The sequence below is a fragment of the Triticum aestivum genome, chromosome 5D, assembly GCF_018294505.1.
Source record: "Triticum aestivum cultivar Chinese Spring chromosome 5D, IWGSC CS RefSeq v2.1, whole genome shotgun sequence".
Lineage (NCBI taxonomy): Eukaryota > Viridiplantae > Streptophyta > Magnoliopsida > Poales > Poaceae > Triticum > Triticum aestivum.
In genome coordinates, this window is record NC_057808.1 from 315,459,038 (window position 1) to 315,476,265 (window position 17,228).

At 46.3% G+C, this 17,228-nt stretch overlaps 3 protein-coding genes across 4 annotated transcripts; all 3 read right to left on the reverse strand.

Moving 5' to 3' along the window:
• Positions 1–395: 395 nt before the first annotated feature.
• LOC123121432 (cyclin-D2-1) lies at positions 396–3,934 on the reverse strand. Its single transcript, XM_044541397.1, has 6 exons — positions 3,509–3,934; positions 3,315–3,401; positions 2,015–2,113; positions 1,708–1,909; positions 1,487–1,617; positions 396–1,377 (listed from the first exon to the last, which is right to left on the reverse strand). Exons 1-6 carry the CDS (start codon positions 3,773–3,775, stop codon positions 1,195–1,197), a joined length of 969 nt encoding a protein of 322 aa, XP_044397332.1. The 5' UTR covers positions 3,776–3,934; the 3' UTR covers positions 396–1,194.
• A 5,957-nt stretch (positions 3,935–9,891) lies between these two features.
• On the reverse strand, positions 9,892–12,323 carry LOC123121433 (protein PLASTID REDOX INSENSITIVE 2, chloroplastic). Of its 2 annotated transcripts, none has more exons than XM_044541400.1 (3): positions 12,015–12,323; positions 11,782–11,883; positions 9,892–10,332 (listed from the first exon to the last, which is right to left on the reverse strand). In XM_044541400.1, exons 1-3 carry the CDS (start codon positions 12,240–12,242, stop codon positions 10,144–10,146), a joined length of 519 nt encoding a protein of 172 aa, XP_044397335.1. In that variant the 5' UTR covers positions 12,243–12,323; the 3' UTR covers positions 9,892–10,143. The 2 variants fall into 2 exon arrangements, with proteins under 2 accessions (XP_044397335.1, XP_044397333.1); XM_044541398.1 differs by lacking the exon at positions 9,892–10,332 and adding an exon at positions 10,680–11,069.
• Positions 12,324–13,906: 1,583 nt separating this feature from the next.
• LOC123121434 (succinate dehydrogenase subunit 7, mitochondrial) lies at positions 13,907–16,618 on the reverse strand. Its single transcript, XM_044541401.1, has 3 exons — positions 16,325–16,618; positions 15,183–15,285; positions 13,907–14,210 (listed from the first exon to the last, which is right to left on the reverse strand). Exons 1-3 carry the CDS (start codon positions 16,439–16,441, stop codon positions 14,167–14,169), a joined length of 264 nt encoding a protein of 87 aa, XP_044397336.1. The 5' UTR covers positions 16,442–16,618; the 3' UTR covers positions 13,907–14,166.
• Between the last annotated feature and the right edge of the window lie 610 nt (positions 16,619–17,228).

Consider the following 17,228-nt stretch of genomic DNA (forward strand, 5'->3'; position numbering starts at 1 on the left):
GCGGCTTAGAGCATTATGATGTCACATTGGTTGAATTGATAATTCTTTCTTGTTGGGAAGAAAATGGATGTGAAGTCAAGTCAATACTACTTGCAATGCATGTCTACTTCCTACAGCGCTTTAAGCATGTAGGAGGAGCCCAACCTACCCAATACTATATAACGGGCTTTCAACAATCATGTGATGTTGTATTGTTACTTGTTTGACATGTTGGGATCATTAGCAAGACAATTCAAACTTTCAAAGGATCAGTCCCTTGCTTTGTGGGGCACTTTCTGACTTTCAGTTTCCCAATTAGGCTGACAATGTACACACCAACTACATTGAGCTCTGTTTGAAAAATAAGAGGAACAGAATGCAAAGCATGGAAATTCTCACATTCTTTCAAGATAATGTAGTAAACGGCAACGTCTTTTATTGCTGATGATGGAAAAATAAAGTACAAATAGCAAGGGCCCCCAAAAGCCTCATGCTCGGACACTGTTCAGCCTGGAGATGGACAAATATTTCACTCCAGGGCAGCACACTAGCTAGGGCATGCATGTGCCTCCCAGTACACCATGCCCCCCCTCTCTCTTCAGTAACATCAACAACAAAAAACAAACAAACCACTCGGAAACAAACAAATTTCTCCCTCATGAATATGAACAGAGCTTGGCAGCGAGAAGGCCCCTACTACCACACCTTGGCTGTAGCTCTGACCACTCCTCCTTGACCACCACCATGATTTCACCCACATCTATCTATCTATCCCCATGCAATGTGCCATGCAAACATGCTGTTCATTGCCATCATTTTTACTTTTCTTGTATCTGCCATTGCATGCCAGCCATGGCTTCTTCTTCCCTCAGCATCTAATCAATGTATCCTCTGCAGTTCTGCATCGGGGTGAAGACCCATAGCCACAGGGTGGTAAGCACACATGTTTCTCTCTGACCCTCTCTCTTTCTTTGATATTTCCCACATCCTTCACAGACTGGCAGCGCAGGGGCCGCCATGATAGCACGGCCAAGCAAGGAAGAGCCCCCACCAAGGTGTAAAAAGAAAGAACCCCAAAAGAAGAGAACAAATGGGAAAAAGAATCACAACAACACAACAACAGCAAGAAATCAAAATCAAGCTCTGTTAATCTAACCCCCTCCCCCAAAAAAACCATGTAAAATGATGGTTTATCTACTCGCCGTTCCTTTGTTTTCATGTGATGACCGGTGGAGGTGACCTCTTCCTCCTCTTGGGTGGGGGTGGGGTGGTGCAGGAGGAGGAATCACAGGACAGAACCTCGTCTGAGCACAGGTTAACTGCCGCTGCTGCTGTGGTTTTTGCCCTCTTTCCACCCACCAGCTGCTGCATTAGTTGGTAGCAGCTGCTCACCCCTTCCTATTATCAGGGAAAAAAGATATATGATGTTACTTACACAACTTGATCACGATTTATAACTTGTCAGTGTGCTGAAGTTTCTGTGGTCAGAAGTTGATCCTTCTCTTACCTCTGCTAGGCCAATGCACCAATTGACTGCAAGCCTAGGGTTGAGCAATGTGAGGGACGGCGTCTCACCGGCGGCGCACAGCACCGCCGCGGCAGCCATCGACGACGGGCAGTGGTCCAAGAACTCGATGTCTGTGGCATTGCATTTTGCAGCATTATTACATTAGTGCCATGTGGCAACAGCTATATGTAGTCAACCAACAAAAAATTGCTGTAATATACCATGTATCGCAGCTAAAATAATTTGTGTGGCTCGGGCGATCAGGTATCTCATGTGCCTCCCTCTCGGGTCAACTTTGCAAGCGAAGAAGTCGATGAATGTGAACGGCGTGACCGATCGGAGCCTCCAGTTGAGCGCCGTGAGGACGAGAAGCTCCATTCGAAGGATCGTTCTCGGCTCGAAGATGTATCTTGTGCTCTCTATCTACCAATATACAAATCCATAATTCACATTACAACTCTGATGAAGTAACAAAGTTGAGGATCAGAATAGAAGTGTATGACAGTGGAATCAGGTGGGTGTAATTGCCTGAAGGTCTAGGAGGGAGGGCACCAGGGTCTCCTCCATCTTGGCAGCCAAGGAGAGGCAGGTCACAGCTAGCAGCTGCATTGCCCATCCATCCTCCTGCTGCAAGAACACAAACAAACACTGCAATTAATATAGCTGAAACAAGGATCCACAAAGCAAGGACAGATAATGTAACACTATGTCTATGTGTTCTTGTAGCACGATCTATCTCTTGTTCTTTTATGAGCAAACATGAATGAATAAACCCTCTTCAAATTCCTTAAATCAAGTGTATATGGAGTCCGGAACCGTACATAAATAGTTTGCTGAAGGCAGACTAGATGCATAGTACCATATACTACATACAGTGGGACCCCTGTAGTTATGCTAAGAGGACAACATTAACCACTGTTACCTACTGTGGGTAGCACTAGGAGAGTGATATTATAAGCCTGTTTGTTTACCATCTTAACATTGGCCCCAAAGTAATAAGGTTGGTGAGATATGCAGTCACATCAGCAATTGGATTATTCAGCTAGCATATCATCACCATCTAGTAGTAGTATCACTTGGAACCACTAATCCTTGAAAGAAATCATGGAGTGACGCCAGCATGCCATGTCTACTGTAGCTCCCACACTGAACTCCATCTAACATAACTAAATAATCCAAGGGCCTGTGTTTTACTACTAACACAGCATCCACAAAGCAACAAGAAAGTCAGAAAAACAATGCTGCTTTGTAAATAAACTACTACTGCTGGCTGTCACCACCCCACCATGCATTGCATTGCAGAGTCACTGAGGCTGAGAGGAGATAGATACCTGACGCCAGTGGCTCCAAACACTATCCCATACGGCATAGGCCATATGCTTACTTAACACGAGGATGTGGAGCACAAGGGCAGGCAGTCAGGCAAAGCACAATGATAAGGCCTGTTGTTCCACGATACTAAAAGCTTGGGCTTGAGCTAAAGCACGCTGCAAAGCCAAAAGACCGCTCTGTCTGTCTTGAGCGCATAAACAAATCCACACGCCCCCGATGATGCCCCATTCATTCCGTCTGAGGGTATAACCGTAATTGGCCGGTTCGTTGGGTTGATGGGCTAGCAGCAGTCTGCACGCCAACTTCCAAAACTTTTCTTTTTATACGGAGGAAAAAATAGCATCGGCCGAGCACTACGCACCATGGCGAAAGATACAGAGCACAAGCTGGTTATCTGATACGCGCGTGACATGGTTGTCTGACATGGTGAGATGTGTGTGTTGAGGGTTGGTGACGTGGCGGGGCGAGGACGGCGGGCGCCGGGCGGCGAGCTTACCGGCAGCCGGTGGAGGGAGAGGAACCGGTCCATGTAGTTCACGGCGAGGTAGGCCGTCAAGGGAAGGAATCCGTAGTACTCTTGCACCTGAACAAGGAAGACATAACAATACGGGATGAGATAAAGATACAGATAGCAGAAAACTACACACGCAAACATGCACCATCCAATCCAAACAAGCTCATCTATGTCACCTTGAGAGTCCATGCAACAGAGTCGGCCCGGGCGGCGGGGTCGACGGACCGCGACCGGAGCCGGTCGGAGTAGTCGGACCGGGGCGAGTAGTCGGCCTCGCCGCCGATGAGCTCGGCCACGAAGGAGGCCGCCGCCGACTCCTCCTCGGCGCCGGAGCACCAGCCACCGATCTGCTCGGCGGTGGTGCAGGTGCTGGCGGTGGCGGCGTCGACAAAGAAGAAGGCGTCCTCGGCGCACAGGAGGAAGGACGCGTCGTCTTCCGGCATAGCCGGGCCGGTGGGGGCCGTCACTGAGCAGCGGCCATTGCCGTCGAGTGGGCGGCGTGGTGGTGGTGGTGGTGGTGGAGCAGAGGCGATGCGATGCGGTAGTGGAGCTGAGATGGTGGCTACAGATGAGTAGCCGCGCTCTACTAGTGTGAGCGATGTGTGGGAGCGCAAGGGGATATATAATACAACATGTGTGCAAGTGTAGGACAGAAGTGTTCACTCATGAGTGTGTGTATGTATGTACGAGCTTTTTATCCTTTGCGTATATGTTGTGGTACAAGAAAAGATGAACAGCCTCCATAACTGATAAGTAGGGAATGATTAGTAAAAATACTCCACGTGCCATGATGCTAAGCTGTGTCCGAAATGCAGTCAGTGGAATGCAGTGATGACAATTTTTTTCAGAACATAGTACATACGTGCTCATACATATGCACATATACTCATCCTATAAAAGCAAACACACACCCTACACCTATGAGCACCTCCGAGAGATTGAGCCGGCGCATTATTTTAAGATTGACGAAGTCGTCACAGACGTCTTCGTACTTGACGGGAACGTCTCTCCTCATTGAATGCACTGATGACAATCATATACCTATATGTGAATTCCAAAAATGCATGAATAGGAATGTTATGATTAGCTCAATCTTACAAAAAATCTAAACACAAGAATCTAATGACAGAAATCCACAATTTCATTGTAGATCAATGGTCTTGCCACTTAATCATGTTGGTGTCGCGTTTTACACAATTACTTATGTTCGTTGGGTAGCTTGGTTTCCTTGGAGTTATGGAAGAATACTACCATATTTTTAGAAACCATGGTTTTAAATACTTCAATATATTTGGCATTAATTAATAGAACGTTTCTTAAACGTAGCATACCTAATACTATGTTTTAAGAGAATGGTTTTAAAAGAGGTGTCAACATCTTTTTTTTCTTCTTATAAACCAAACTGAAAAGAGGTGTTTAATGATTAAAAGAAATAGCCCACGTGCCATGTATGCCAAGTTGTGTCTGAAACGCGGTATATCTATGAATTCCAGTGGAATGCAGTGATTTCTACTACAGTCGTAGGACTATACTATGTGAATTCCAAAGATGCATGGATAGGAATGTCATGATTCACTTAATCTTACCAAAAAATCTAAACACATGAATCTAATGACAAAAATCCACAAACATTGCAAATCAATGATCTTGCCATCAAATCGTGTTGGTGTCACGCTTTACATAACTACTTATGTTCATTGGGTAGCTCGGTTTTTTTGGAGTTATGGAAGACTATTGTGGTCTTTTTAGGAACCATGGTTTCACATACATTCATATGTTTGGCATCAACCAATACCGTGTTTTAGAATTGTTTTAAAAAGAGGTATATGCATTTTTTTATAAATCGGACTGAGAAAACCACATTTTTTTGAAAACTAGAGTATTCATCACCTAAGCATTGGAATGCCACAGTTATAGGAAACTTTGCCGCCAAACCAGGCTCTTCTCATGTACAAACAGCATAAAATAAAACACATAAACCTGTAATTTGTACAAACTGCAATGAAAGATGTCTAGTATTTTTAGTATAAAAAAATCTGGATCATAATTTTGGGAACTATATTATTTTGATTTTTTTAATTTTTTGACAAAAAATGGTGTAAAGATGAACTTGGGATGAAATTTGAAGGTACAAACATTTTGATAACCGCCAAAATCATCAACAAATACTTAAAGTTCAGGGAATATGTTGATAAATTTAAGTCTCACTGCCACCCACAATTGATCTTGTGTTGGAGGTCAAAAGGTTTGTTGTGCCTAGGAAAATAGGGGGAATCAACTTACTTGCTTTGTTTCTTTTTACTCCGGTATTAGATATCTAAGAATTGATGATATTTATCTTCCAAATATTAATATTTACAATACCAAATAGATACAATATCGAGAATATTGAATATTTTCTACAAACTTAGACAAGGTTCGAAATACTTGACTCAAGACATTCCTAATATGCAAAGTAAAAAAATCGGTGGAAGTATTAAGTTAGGTAATACTCCCTCTGTTCCCGTTTCAAGAAGCATGCGGACTATATTTATATTTGACCGTCATCTAGACCAATAGTGTATGAGTTATGATAATGGTAGTAGTATAATTTTTTATGTCACATAACTAATACTCAGCAAGTACAGTTTATTATTGAAATGCGTGTGCGCCTTATAAATGGAACTTATGAAGTTTGGCCAATGAGTTAAGTGCAAACACCATATGACAACAATAATTTTATACCCCCTCTATGTATTTACAAATGGAAATATTTGTTAGACTTTATATATTGGCTCGCGGAGCTGTTTGACATAAATACTCCCGATGCATTGGCTCGTTGTGTCTCAATTTTCTAATATGTTGTAATGTGAGTATTAACATAAAAGCCTAGACAAGGTATATCATGAGAAATGAGGGAGCGTTATTTTAGGGCCCTATTTTAGTAGGTGCCATGACACCTGAATCTGCCCATGGAAAGTGTGTGCATGGAACATATAAAAATAATAATGAGATAGTTTAGTCTCTTAGTAAAGATTTGGGTCGGCAGTGCGCCCAACGCGTCGACCCATATGTGCCAACGTGGCCGGCTGGCCGCTCTATTTCAACAAATACCTCGTTTTTGCATTGCTTTTGCATTCAAACATATAGTCAAATAACATAGTTTCAACCGAATAAAATAGCATAGTTTTACAAGCCGAATAAAAGTAAAAATGTCTTGTATAGTTCTGCAAGCCGAATAAAGAAGATACATCTATTGGTTGTCAACATGAACCCACATATGCTCAACCAAATCATTTTGCAGTTGCACGTGAGTTTTTCAAACACGCATGTCATGATGAAATTGGATGAACTGTCAAACGTTGCTGCTCCTCCATACTCAGGCACAATATTCTCACCCTGAAACTAAAACCCTTAATCGTACGGACGTTCCGGGCGCTCATCTTCTACGATCATGTTGTGCATGATCACACAAGCAGTCATCACCTCCCATAGTTTCTGCGTGCTCCAGGTATTAGCAGGATACCGAATGATGCCCCATCGAGATTGCAAAACACCAAAGGCACGCTCGACGTACTTCCTAGCACTCTCTTGCTCTTGGGCAAATCTTTTCCTCTTCTCTCCGATAGGGGTTGGGGATTGTCTTGACAATAGTGGTCCACTAAGGATAGATATCGTCACTCAGTTAGGATCCTTTATCGTAGTTGTGGCCGTTGATAGTAAAGTTCACCGGTGGGCTGTTACCTTCGGCAAGCCTAGCAAACACCGGCGAGCGCTGAAGCACGTTGATATCATTGTGTGATCTGGCCATGCCAAAGAAAGTGTGCCAGATCCAGAGATCTTGAGACGCCACGACCTCTATTACGACAGTGCAAGCCTTGACATGGCCCTTATACTGCCTTTGCCAAGCAGAAGGGCAGTTCTTCCACTCCCGGTGCATGCAGTCTATGCTGCCAAGCATCCCTGGGAAGGCCCTGCTGGCATTCATCGCCAACAAACGGGTTGTATCTTCAGGAGTCGGCTCTCTCAAGTACTCAGCGCCAAACACAGCAATAACATCCTTGCAGAACTTATACAGGGACTCTAGGCATGTAGACTCGCTCATACGGACGTACTCGTCAATGAGATCACCGGGCACTCCGTATGCAACCATTCAGATGGCGGCAGTGCATTTCTGATAAGAGGAGAAACCAATCTTTCCAACGGCATCCTCTTTGCACTCGAAATAGTCATCATAGCCGACCACCCCCTCTCTAATACGATTGAAAAGATGTCTACTCGTACGGAAACGGCGGCGGAATTTCTGATGTTTGAACAACGGATTTGTTGAATCAAAGTAGTCCTTCCAAAGAAGGAGATGCCCGCTCTCTCGCTTGCGATTCAACGCCGGAAGGTGGCCCGGAATGGAGCCACGGAATAACGGTCGTTGGCTATTGAGGTGGTGATGGACCAACACGGCAGCCAATATCTCCTCCTCGTCATCGGACGACGAATCATCGGAGTCGTAGGAAATTGTGAAAAAAGAATTCATCGGCGGAGTCCATTTTGTACCTTGACAAACTGTCGAACAGTTTGCGGGCGTCGACGAAGGAGACGACCGGCGAAGGGAGTCGCGGCGCGCACGGACCAGCTAGCTGCCCTGTCGGCGTCCGACGAGCGGGCCGGCGAGGATCTGGCCAAGGTGGCGAGGCGGCTTCTTGGTCGTGGTCGCGACTGTGTCGGGGGGAGCGGGGGTGGAAAGCAGTCGGTTCCCCGGCGGCAAGACGGCGGTGGCGGGCGACGTGGGAGGTGGCGGCGTTACTGAGCAGATGTTGCGGCGCCGGCAGCTGGCAGAGTCACCGAAAAAATGGGCAGCGGCGTCGGCGACGAAGGGGGCGAGGGTTGCTATTGAATGAGGGGAGGCCAATGTGCCACCGACCAGCGGGCCCGGGGAGGAGAAGGCGAGCGCACGCGCGTCCGTGCCGACGCAAATCCGGCTCAAAAATAGACCGGGAATGGGTCGCTCGTGGATGAAAATTGGACGCGCGTCCGTTTGGGTCAGCGCGTTGGGCCAACTTTTGTGTCCGCGCCGGCTCAAACGGACGCCAGAGGACGAAATGGGTCGCCCAGTTGGAGTTGTTCTTAGTATTTCTTTACGGAGGGGAATACATCTTATGTAAATTTCGTTCAGCTAATTTCATCAAGAAGCTCGTGTACGAAAAAAAAAGCGTATGGATGCAAAATTCTTGTGTAAACCGAGACCGAGAGGTAGGAACGGAGCGCGCATGTGACGTCGTTGTCTCGTTTCACACCCCAAAAAAAAAGCTTGTGCAGGAAAATCGCAGCAGAACAACAACCAAGACGTAGAACGTGGGCCTGTTTGCGCAAGGGTTTACCCTCTGGCGTGTGGGGACATAAAGGAGAAGTGACCAGGGCAAGGCAGGCAGGGAGGGAGAGACCACTTGGAGCGAGCCGCGACGCCATGATTGGTCCCCCGGGTGGTCAAGATCTACTCGAGCCGGCCGTGGCCATAGCCTTTGTCCATACACGCGTGCACGGCTTACCGGTCGATGGATTCGGGCCGTGCTTGCTCCGATGGCCTCATGGCCATGGACATGGAGTGAGACTAGTCATGCTCACACGCTCAGTCGGGCAGTCAGAGAGAGAGGAATGACGCGGCCCTCCCTCCCTCCACTGCTCACGGGTCGTGTTGCGGCTGTCAGGCAGAGAGAGAGGGGCTGCGCGTCATCTCATCTCATCTCATCTCCGGCTTTGGTGCTTCCACACTCACATCACACGGGGTGGACGCGCCTCACGGATTTGGTGTGGATGATGATGATGCTACTGTGCTGTCCCTGCCTGCCTCTGCGCTGCGCCGCGCGCGTACGGTACGGCGTGCATTCAGTGCTCGGTTCCGTGCGTGCTTCGCCGGAAGTAAAACTTACTACATGCATACACGACTGTCATTAGGAACTGGGAAGAAGAAAATTAACAGGGGATCGATCGAGGGCCACGCCATTACAGCTATATGACTGACATCTTAATGGGGATGGATCCAAGCTGCCATTGAGGCGCTCACGGGCCGCGTCACACCCCAGTCCAGCGCCAGCGGCAGAGCAAGCTATGCGTGCATCATGATAAACACTCGTACGTAGATCGCACAAGCAGTGGAGCTAGCGTGCGTGCGCGCATGCCAGCGGCGACGCGCCAACAGAAGTCACGTCGGTGGTCGGTCAGAGCGCGGGCTCGGCGCCATTTCAGGAAGAAACCATCAACCATGCACACCTCCTCCTGCTACGTCGCCCCCTGCGCTGCGCTCCTTCAATGGCATGGCCCCCTTCCGACTGACTGCATACGGACATGGCATCCAACAAAAGGAGCTCCGCACTCCGCGGCCATTGAATGAACTGTGCGGCGTTGACCGGTCACCGGCGAGAGGGACTTAAGTTCGCACCTGCGCACCATGTCGTTGCGGTGCCGTGTGGTGCCCCCTGCTCCTGCCGCGCCAGGGAAATGCCATGGATTTCTTGCCCGGTTGGGCTAGGATCTGACGACCTGCCGCGTTAGAAACTTACTGCTACTACTACTTGGCTGGCAGCAGTTGCTTGAAAAAAGCTTTGCTAGTTTTTACCACATGTGGCAGGAATATGTTCAAGAAGGAACGGATCAGGATCAGGCCGGCCTTCATCAAGTTCAGAGCATAAATTAACTTCATGCGTTTCACGGGCTCCAGATCGGATTAACATGACTACTCTAGAATCTTTAGCTAGATTCAAGTCTCTACTGAAACATCGAGACTACTACTACAGGTACAACAAACAGCTGCTACAGCAGAGACAAAAGGAAATCAGCGCTAATAATCTCCGGTCCACTCCTTCCAATCCTTGTCGATGTTCTTCTCAGCCCACGCGATGGCGGCGCGCGCGGCCTGAGGCGCGCCGGGGAGGCCCCTCTCTTTGATCTCGCCCTTCATGTCCAAGAAGGGGTGAACCAGGAGCGTCCCGGGTCCGCAGTACTCATGTTGCAAGAACGTGCTCAAGACCTGGAAATCAGAATCACGTCTCAGAGATTTCATCTATCGGACTAGCTGAAAGTGTAGTGCAGTGGTGTCACATCTAACATCGAATTGTCGCCTACATAAGCAACTGCGTCACTCTTGAAGGTCCTTCGAAGCCTAACATCTTCTGCACCTGCGCAGCATGTCGTTGCGGTGCGGTGCCCCCGCTCCTGCCTGACGACCTGCCGCGTGACAAACTTACTGCTACTACTACTTGCTTACAGTGGTGAAGGCAAAGAAAGTATTCCTGCCACATGTGGCACCGGCAAGTTTTTTTCAACCAACTACTGCCAGGCAGCCACCAAGACATGTTCATCACAGATTCAGAGAAGAAACGGAACGGATCAGTCCAGCAGCCTTCATCAAGTTCAGAGCATAAATTCACTTCATGCGTTTCACGGGCTCCAGATCGGACTAACATGACTAGTCTAGAATCTAGCTAGACCCAAGTCTGTACTGAAACATCGAAACTACTACAGGTACAACAGACGGCTGCTAAAACAGAGACAAAGAGTGGCAAAAAGAAATCGGCGCTAATAATCTCCGGTCCACTCCTTCCAGTCCTTGTCGATGTTCTTCTCAGCCCACGCGATGGCGGCGCGTGCGGCCTGAGGCGCGCCAGGGAGGCCCCTCTCTTTGATCTCGCCCTTCATGTCCAAGAATGGGTGAACCAGGAGCGTCCCGGGTCCGCAGTACTCATGTTGCAAGAACGTGCCCAAGACCTGCAAATCAGAATCACATCTCAGAGATTTCATCTAGCGGACTAGCTGAAAGTGTAGTGCAGTGCTGTCACATCTAACATCGAACTGTCGCCTACATAAGCAACTCCATCACTCTTGAAGGTCCTACTAAGCCTAACATATGCTGAACTGAATGAAGACTGGTTGAAATAATAGCATGTGAACATACAGTGAGGGAATTCGAGTTCGAGCTAAGCGAGGTTGCGAGTTGTAACTAACTGGTGGCAACTTACAAAACCAATGGACGACAGCCGTCCTCATGTTTACTTGCATACATTGCACGGTGTCATGGGCCTGCAGTTTCTACTCCCAAACAATTGCAATCTTACCTATCTAAAGATAAAGATGCTTCGTACCAACACATATGAACTTTGGCTATTTGAGCTACTTTACCGGTCTCTACCGAAGAATGCAAAGACAGAAACACGACAATAGTTTTCTAATGCTCATTCCCGGGCTAATTCATGGCATATGCTTTGCTCATCAATTTCCAAACCACAGATTTTCTTCTTATCAGTGTCAATTCTAGTCTAAACTTTCTCGATTATCTTAAAAACACAGCAATCTTCTTTCACCATTGTCGGGGCAACAACAAATTCTTATAACCTAAACCATGTGACTCGACTACTCAAGAACCCTTGACAGAAACTCTGCTCAATTCAAAGTACTAAAATGTGGAGACTGGGTGACGTGCCTCGGTGCAGACGTCGACGATGTCCTCCACGTGCTCCCCGAAGTACTGCTCCTTCTTCTGCTCCAGCCGCCACGTCATGTGCTCCCTGAACTTGCTCGTCTCCTGGGACAGAACAGAGAAGACACCGGCCACAAGCCGCACGAAATCTGTCACACACAACAGAACGAAGCGGGAGCGGAAGCTCCGTCCCGAGAAGAAGACGCAGGGGGAGAGGGAGGCAGGAGGTCGCTGACCTGCTCGGCGAACTCGGGGATGGGGTCCGGGAACTTGTAGTCCTCGAAGGCGGCGTTCTTGGCGCGGCGGCACACGACCCTGGCCGGCAGCGGCGGGCGGCTGCGCAGGCGGAGGTGCCCGGGCGGCCGCGTGGAGGGGGCGGGCCTGCTCGGACGTGGGGAAGACGAGAGGGGCAGGAGAGTGGGGTTTATGGCCGCCGCCGACGCCGCCCACACCCTCGTCGCCATCGCTGCTCCTCTCCGGGGTTTTACGGTCGTCTCCTCCCCTTATCGGTTAAGACTATGACAGGGTAAAGCACTAGGCAGAGCCTTTTCTTTTCTTTGTGTGGGATTTTCAGCTGCGGCACACCGTCCGATCCAACACGCAAGGCTAGGATTTTGGAGGGAATGGAGTGACACATATAACGCTATCAATTTACATGACAAATATCACAACCCTCGTGTTTAAGACACTAGCGTGTTTGGCAATATTTGGGAAGGAGAATGGGAGTTTAAAGTAGAGAGTTGAGTCGAGATTAGACATGGGATAAGTCATTTTATTCCCAATCCTTTTTGGTGCGTGACAGGAGTTATGTGTGAGAATTTAAGAAGAAATTGTATGACATGGGACTAGACAAGAGAAGTTAGAATGAACGGTTAAGATCGACTCACTTAAACAATTCCCTTCCAACTCCCACCCCCTTCCCTATTAATAAAACGGTGGGAGTTGGAGTCTCAAGTCCCATGCCTCTTCCCTTATGAATTCTCAATCCCTTTAACCAAACAATATTTCTTTTAAAACCCCTCATATATTAATTAACCAACATAGTCATTACAATCACTCTCGCTCTAATCACCCAAACAATAGATTTGAAGTTTTATACCCCTTCAATTCCCATTCCCTGGCTCTAATTACCCCCACAGCGCATTTGGCAATACTTAGGAGGGGGAATGGGAGTTTAGAGTAGGGAGTTGTATTGAGATTAGACATGGATGAGACGTTTTATTCCCAATCCTTTGGGCACATAATAGGAATTATGTGCGAGATTTGAGGAGAAACTGTATTCCCTTGTTTGGTTCATGAAAATTGGCGAGGAACTAGACATGGGAAGTTAATGTAAGTTATGATGAAGGACTAAGATTGACTAACTAAAACAATTCCTTTCCAATTCCCACCCCCTCCCCTATTAATAAAACGATGGGAGTTAGAGTCTATAATCCCATGCCTATTCCCTTCTGAATTCTCAATCCTCCTAACCAACCAAACACACTGCGGGTTCCAGCGAGTTGAAGCGGAATCTGACACTATCTGTGGACAAATATTGTTCCGATGAGAATACTTGGTGTGACTTGGCGGCTGCAATTTTCACTGAGTGTGTGGGTATCTCTACCTTGATTGGAAAGATCATTTTTAAACACTGTTTTAGATCTGCAAATCAAGTGGCGGATTTTCTAGCTAATCTCAGTTATTGTAATAAGTTTTCTTCTAGTTGGACCGACGAGCCTCAGCAAGCTCGTGGACAATGTATCAGTGTTTAATCAATAAAGCTAGCCATGACAACCTTCCTAAAAAAACCTTGAACTCAAGCTTAATCTTTACCGGGCAGCAACAATAGTAAGCTATAGAAAAAACACTTAACTCAAGTTATGTGATCCAGGCTGAAGTATTATTTTCCCAACAAAACTTACAATTCACTTTATATATTACTACCTCTGTTCAAATTAAACTGCCAAACCGTCTTATATTTAAGAAAAGAGGTAGTGTAGCTAACATAAAAAAATGCGTTCTATTGAAAAATGTCTCTCAGTGAATGAATTAGCACGTAGAGCCTTTTTACTCTCATCGCTGCTCAGACGCACAAACCCATAGACACCAGACGGCACAAACGGATGCATAAAGAAGTGATCAGACATCAAGCCAATCAAAGATCCGAGGTCAACAGTTTATTGAAACATCCTCCAATAGCAGATCGACTCCTCGGGATTTGTGTACAGGTAACAAATAGGCAATAAAACTAGAAAGTGACTCGCAAATAAGGCCAACCTAGTTTGTTTTTATTTTACATGATATAAGATCGACAGGACGCTCAAAACGAGTACTGATATAATGCCAGTTTATGAGATGAATCACTTTCTGGAAGATCTAAGGGGCTCACACCGATTGCACTTTACTTCATTGGGTGCTTGTTGCCAGTGCAACGACCTCGTAGCTGCAGGCTGCAGAATAAAACATAACAGACGGTAGTCAGCGTAACTGCGAAGTGAATCACCCATAATCAGATGCAACAACAGGTGCTACCACAACCTACAAGGCCAATGAAATAAAGCACACATTACGATATTTGCTCTATGCCGGAAAAGGTCTACTAAGTATACGTAGCAGCCTGTGTGCTACACAAGATTTCTCTTCAGAAGTTGAGAAATTCCTACTGAAATGCACAACATGTTTCTAAACTAAAAGGATCACATGCATTTTGCCAGTATGAAAAAGGCAACTGTATTCGGACCTACTGCATGCTTCAGGACAAAGCATGCCCTGAAAATTGGTGAGATGAATAAGTAACTTCAGTTTTCAGACGGTCGGTTACTACGGCCATGGTGAGGCGACTAGCAGCAATACCAAGAACCAGAGATTCAAGGAAAATGTGTTTTTAAAAACACATATCATCTTCGAAGTTACATAATTGCAATTGTTAGTTACAAGAATTCATCGTGCAACTGAAACAAAGAGACGAAAAGTTATGAGTTATTTTCAAATGGCAACTCAGCACTCAAGAAATAATGCTGTATAATACACTCCATGGTCAGTATAAGTACTCCAGACAGAAAATAAGCTAGAGTGTCATGAATAACAGAGGGATGGGTTGCCAGAATTCATATGGAAAAAATAGCTACCATACGGAGTTGCCAACTTTACTACACAGAAACTAACCAGTGAAGCATACTACCATTTCCCTTACATTATCGAACCCAACTACAAACTTAGTTTAGAAAGTAGAGAGATACTACCCACGCCAACTAAATGCCTATATCATAAAATGAAGACACAACTAACATGATAACAGGCATATAACAACATCCAATTACAAACTGTATCACTAATTATTGCACAATGCAATCCTTAAAGAGAGAAGACTAATACACAAGAATAAGAAGTGGTCTTAAAGATCCAAAAGTATGATAACATACCAGCAAAGACAACGAGAGTGAGAACATTCCCGATTTTCGAGACCCGTTTCACACTGTTCTTGTATGATTTGAACCTCTTCAAAGCAACATCTTCCTCTAAAAGCTGCAAGTGATGAAGAGTCAAAACCATGCTAACAAGAAACTAGCACAATGTAAAAGCAATAAACTAAACACTACTTTGCAAGTTGCGACTTGTAGAGTTGCAGGCTTTTCGTATCAAATCTGATAACAGTAACTGCATGGAATCTTGATTGTACAACTAGACTTTACATAAAGCGCAGTTTGCAACAAAGAAATAAGATGCTTATATGAGAACCTCGGCACCAACTGAATTGCCCAAAAAAAGCACAAGGCAATAGATCATGTATGCCAGTGCTACATATAAAAATACCGTTTCTGCAAGGAGACTACCAATAATATAAAATAACTAAACTTCGCAGTTGCAGAAAGGCGATTATTCTGTTAACGCAAAATAAAGCAATCACCAAAATGCACCATCCTAGAATTCAAGATAGAAACCTTTAGTTACCTAAAACGTCAGAAGCACTAAACTACAGTGACACAAAACACTGTGGCAGCGATACAAAACCCTGAAGATCAGCAAACAACGGCATTACACTGATCGATTCTGAGGATATATGGCGCACCTCTGTGCGGACAAGGATATGATAGGACAAGATGACTTCTGCACCATTCAACTAAACATAAGGCACATATTTGTATATCTTTCCTGTGCATTACAACACGCATTGCGCAGCTAGTATGCATAAACGTCAGTTGCAGATCTCTTATAAGGATTATAGTAAGCACCGTCATTAAGTACCGCCACTGCAGTTCGTAAACCTAACTAGAAAAATCCAGTCCCCACACGGCACCTGAACTTGACGCCGATCACTCTGAATAAAGCTGAATACTATCACCCATCACGTGCAGTAAGGAAAATTCCCTAATCGGTAATCACAACATCTCACCAGTTCCAAGTCAGATCGAATCGATGCGTTTCGAGGTCGCGCGCAGATCAGAACCACAGTGGCGATCTGCGCCTCCGAACAGAGGAATCGCAACGACGAAGAGTAAAATCATACAATCTAGCGATCGAATCGACAGGCGAAAAGAGAACTGCAGGGGAGGAGAGGGCTGACCGCTTTCTCGCGTGCGCCGAGCTCGACGTGGTACCCGCGGCGGGGCTGGATGTGAGACGGCGGCGGCGGGGACCGGAGGTGGGAGCGGAGGGAGGAGAGGAAGCCGTGCTGGGCCATGGCGGAGGCAGAGGGGGGAGAGATGGGGGGCACACGGCGGCTCGAGGAGAACGGCGAAGGTGGAGAGAGATTGGAGACGGGCCAAAGGGCAGAGCTGCGCTGTTTTCTCGATTTGGCCCCGGTGTAGATGCGCGTTTTCGTGAAAGGGCCTGGGCCTGGCTATCGCAGTTTTTCCTCGCAATCACCCTTTGAACAAAGAAAGAATGAAACTCCTCCTTGCGAAAAAAAGAAGAAGAAAATGGATCTTTTTTTTTTGTGAGAGAAAAAAATAATGAAACTAACAGGATAGGACCACAAAACCAATTCAGGGGTAGCTTTATCATAATTTGGGCAATTATTCTAGGTTGGTTTCAGGGATTTATTTATGGAAATGTCTATGTCATATATTAATATAGTATTAGACATCACATGTCCTTACAAACACATCCTTACAGAAAACAAAAACGATACATCCAAATTCCTGGGAGAGCCGAAGTCTTCTTCCTTCTGCATTCCCCGACGGTGCGCTGTGAGCAAAGCTCGTTGCCGTTTCTAGGCATCCGTCTCGACAGAGCAAACTTGTTTAAACCCAATACACTACTAGGGAAAAACTTAGCAGTAGCGCGGGTCTATGGGTATCAGTAGCGCGGGGTACCGCGCTACTGATACGGCGCTACAACTAACACTTAGCAGTAGCGCGTTCCTACCCACGCTACTGTTATAACTACTTAGCAGTAGTGCTTTCCATACAAGCGTTGTTGCTAATCTAACTAGTAATAGTAATTTTCATGCCCCGCGCTACCATTTT

What these genes read in the sequence shown, in the direction of transcription:
- LOC123121432 (XM_044541397.1), bottom strand. Translation starts at nt 3,775, where the DNA reads ATGCCGGAAGACGACGCGTCCTTCCTCCTGTGCGCCGAGGACGCCTTC. An exon ending in TCTCCCTCCACCGGCTGCCG is followed by an intron (nt 2,114 to 3,314) that starts GTAAGCTCGCCG and finishes GTGTTCTTGCAG; the next exon opens with CAGGAGGATGGATGGGCAAT. An exon ending in GGTGCATTGGCCTAGCAGAG is followed by an intron (nt 1,378 to 1,486) that starts GTAAGAGAAGGA and finishes CCCTGATAATAG; the next exon opens with GAAGGGGTGAGCAGCTGCTA.
- LOC123121433 (XM_044541400.1), bottom strand. Translation starts at nt 12,242, where the DNA reads ATGGCGACGAGGGTGTGGGCGGCGTCGGCGGCGGCCATAAACCCCACT. An exon ending in TCCCCGAGTTCGCCGAGCAG is followed by an intron (nt 11,884 to 12,014) that starts GTCAGCGACCTC and finishes GTTCTGTCCCAG; the next exon opens with GAGACGAGCAAGTTCAGGGA. An exon ending in TCGTCGACGTCTGCACCGAG is followed by an intron (nt 10,333 to 11,781) that starts GCACGTCACCCA and finishes TCTGATTTCCAG; the next exon opens with GTCTTGAGCACGTTCTTGCA.
- LOC123121434 (XM_044541401.1), bottom strand. Translation starts at nt 16,441, where the DNA reads ATGGCCCAGCACGGCTTCCTCTCCTCCCTCCGCTCCCACCTCCGGTCC. An exon ending in TCGGCGCACGCGAGAAAGCG is followed by an intron (nt 15,286 to 16,324) that starts GTCAGCCCTCTC and finishes CATCACTTGCAG; the next exon opens with CTTTTAGAGGAAGATGTTGC. An exon ending in CACTCTCGTTGTCTTTGCTG is followed by an intron (nt 14,211 to 15,182) that starts GTATGTTATCAT and finishes TTTATTCTGCAG; the next exon opens with CCTGCAGCTACGAGGTCGTT.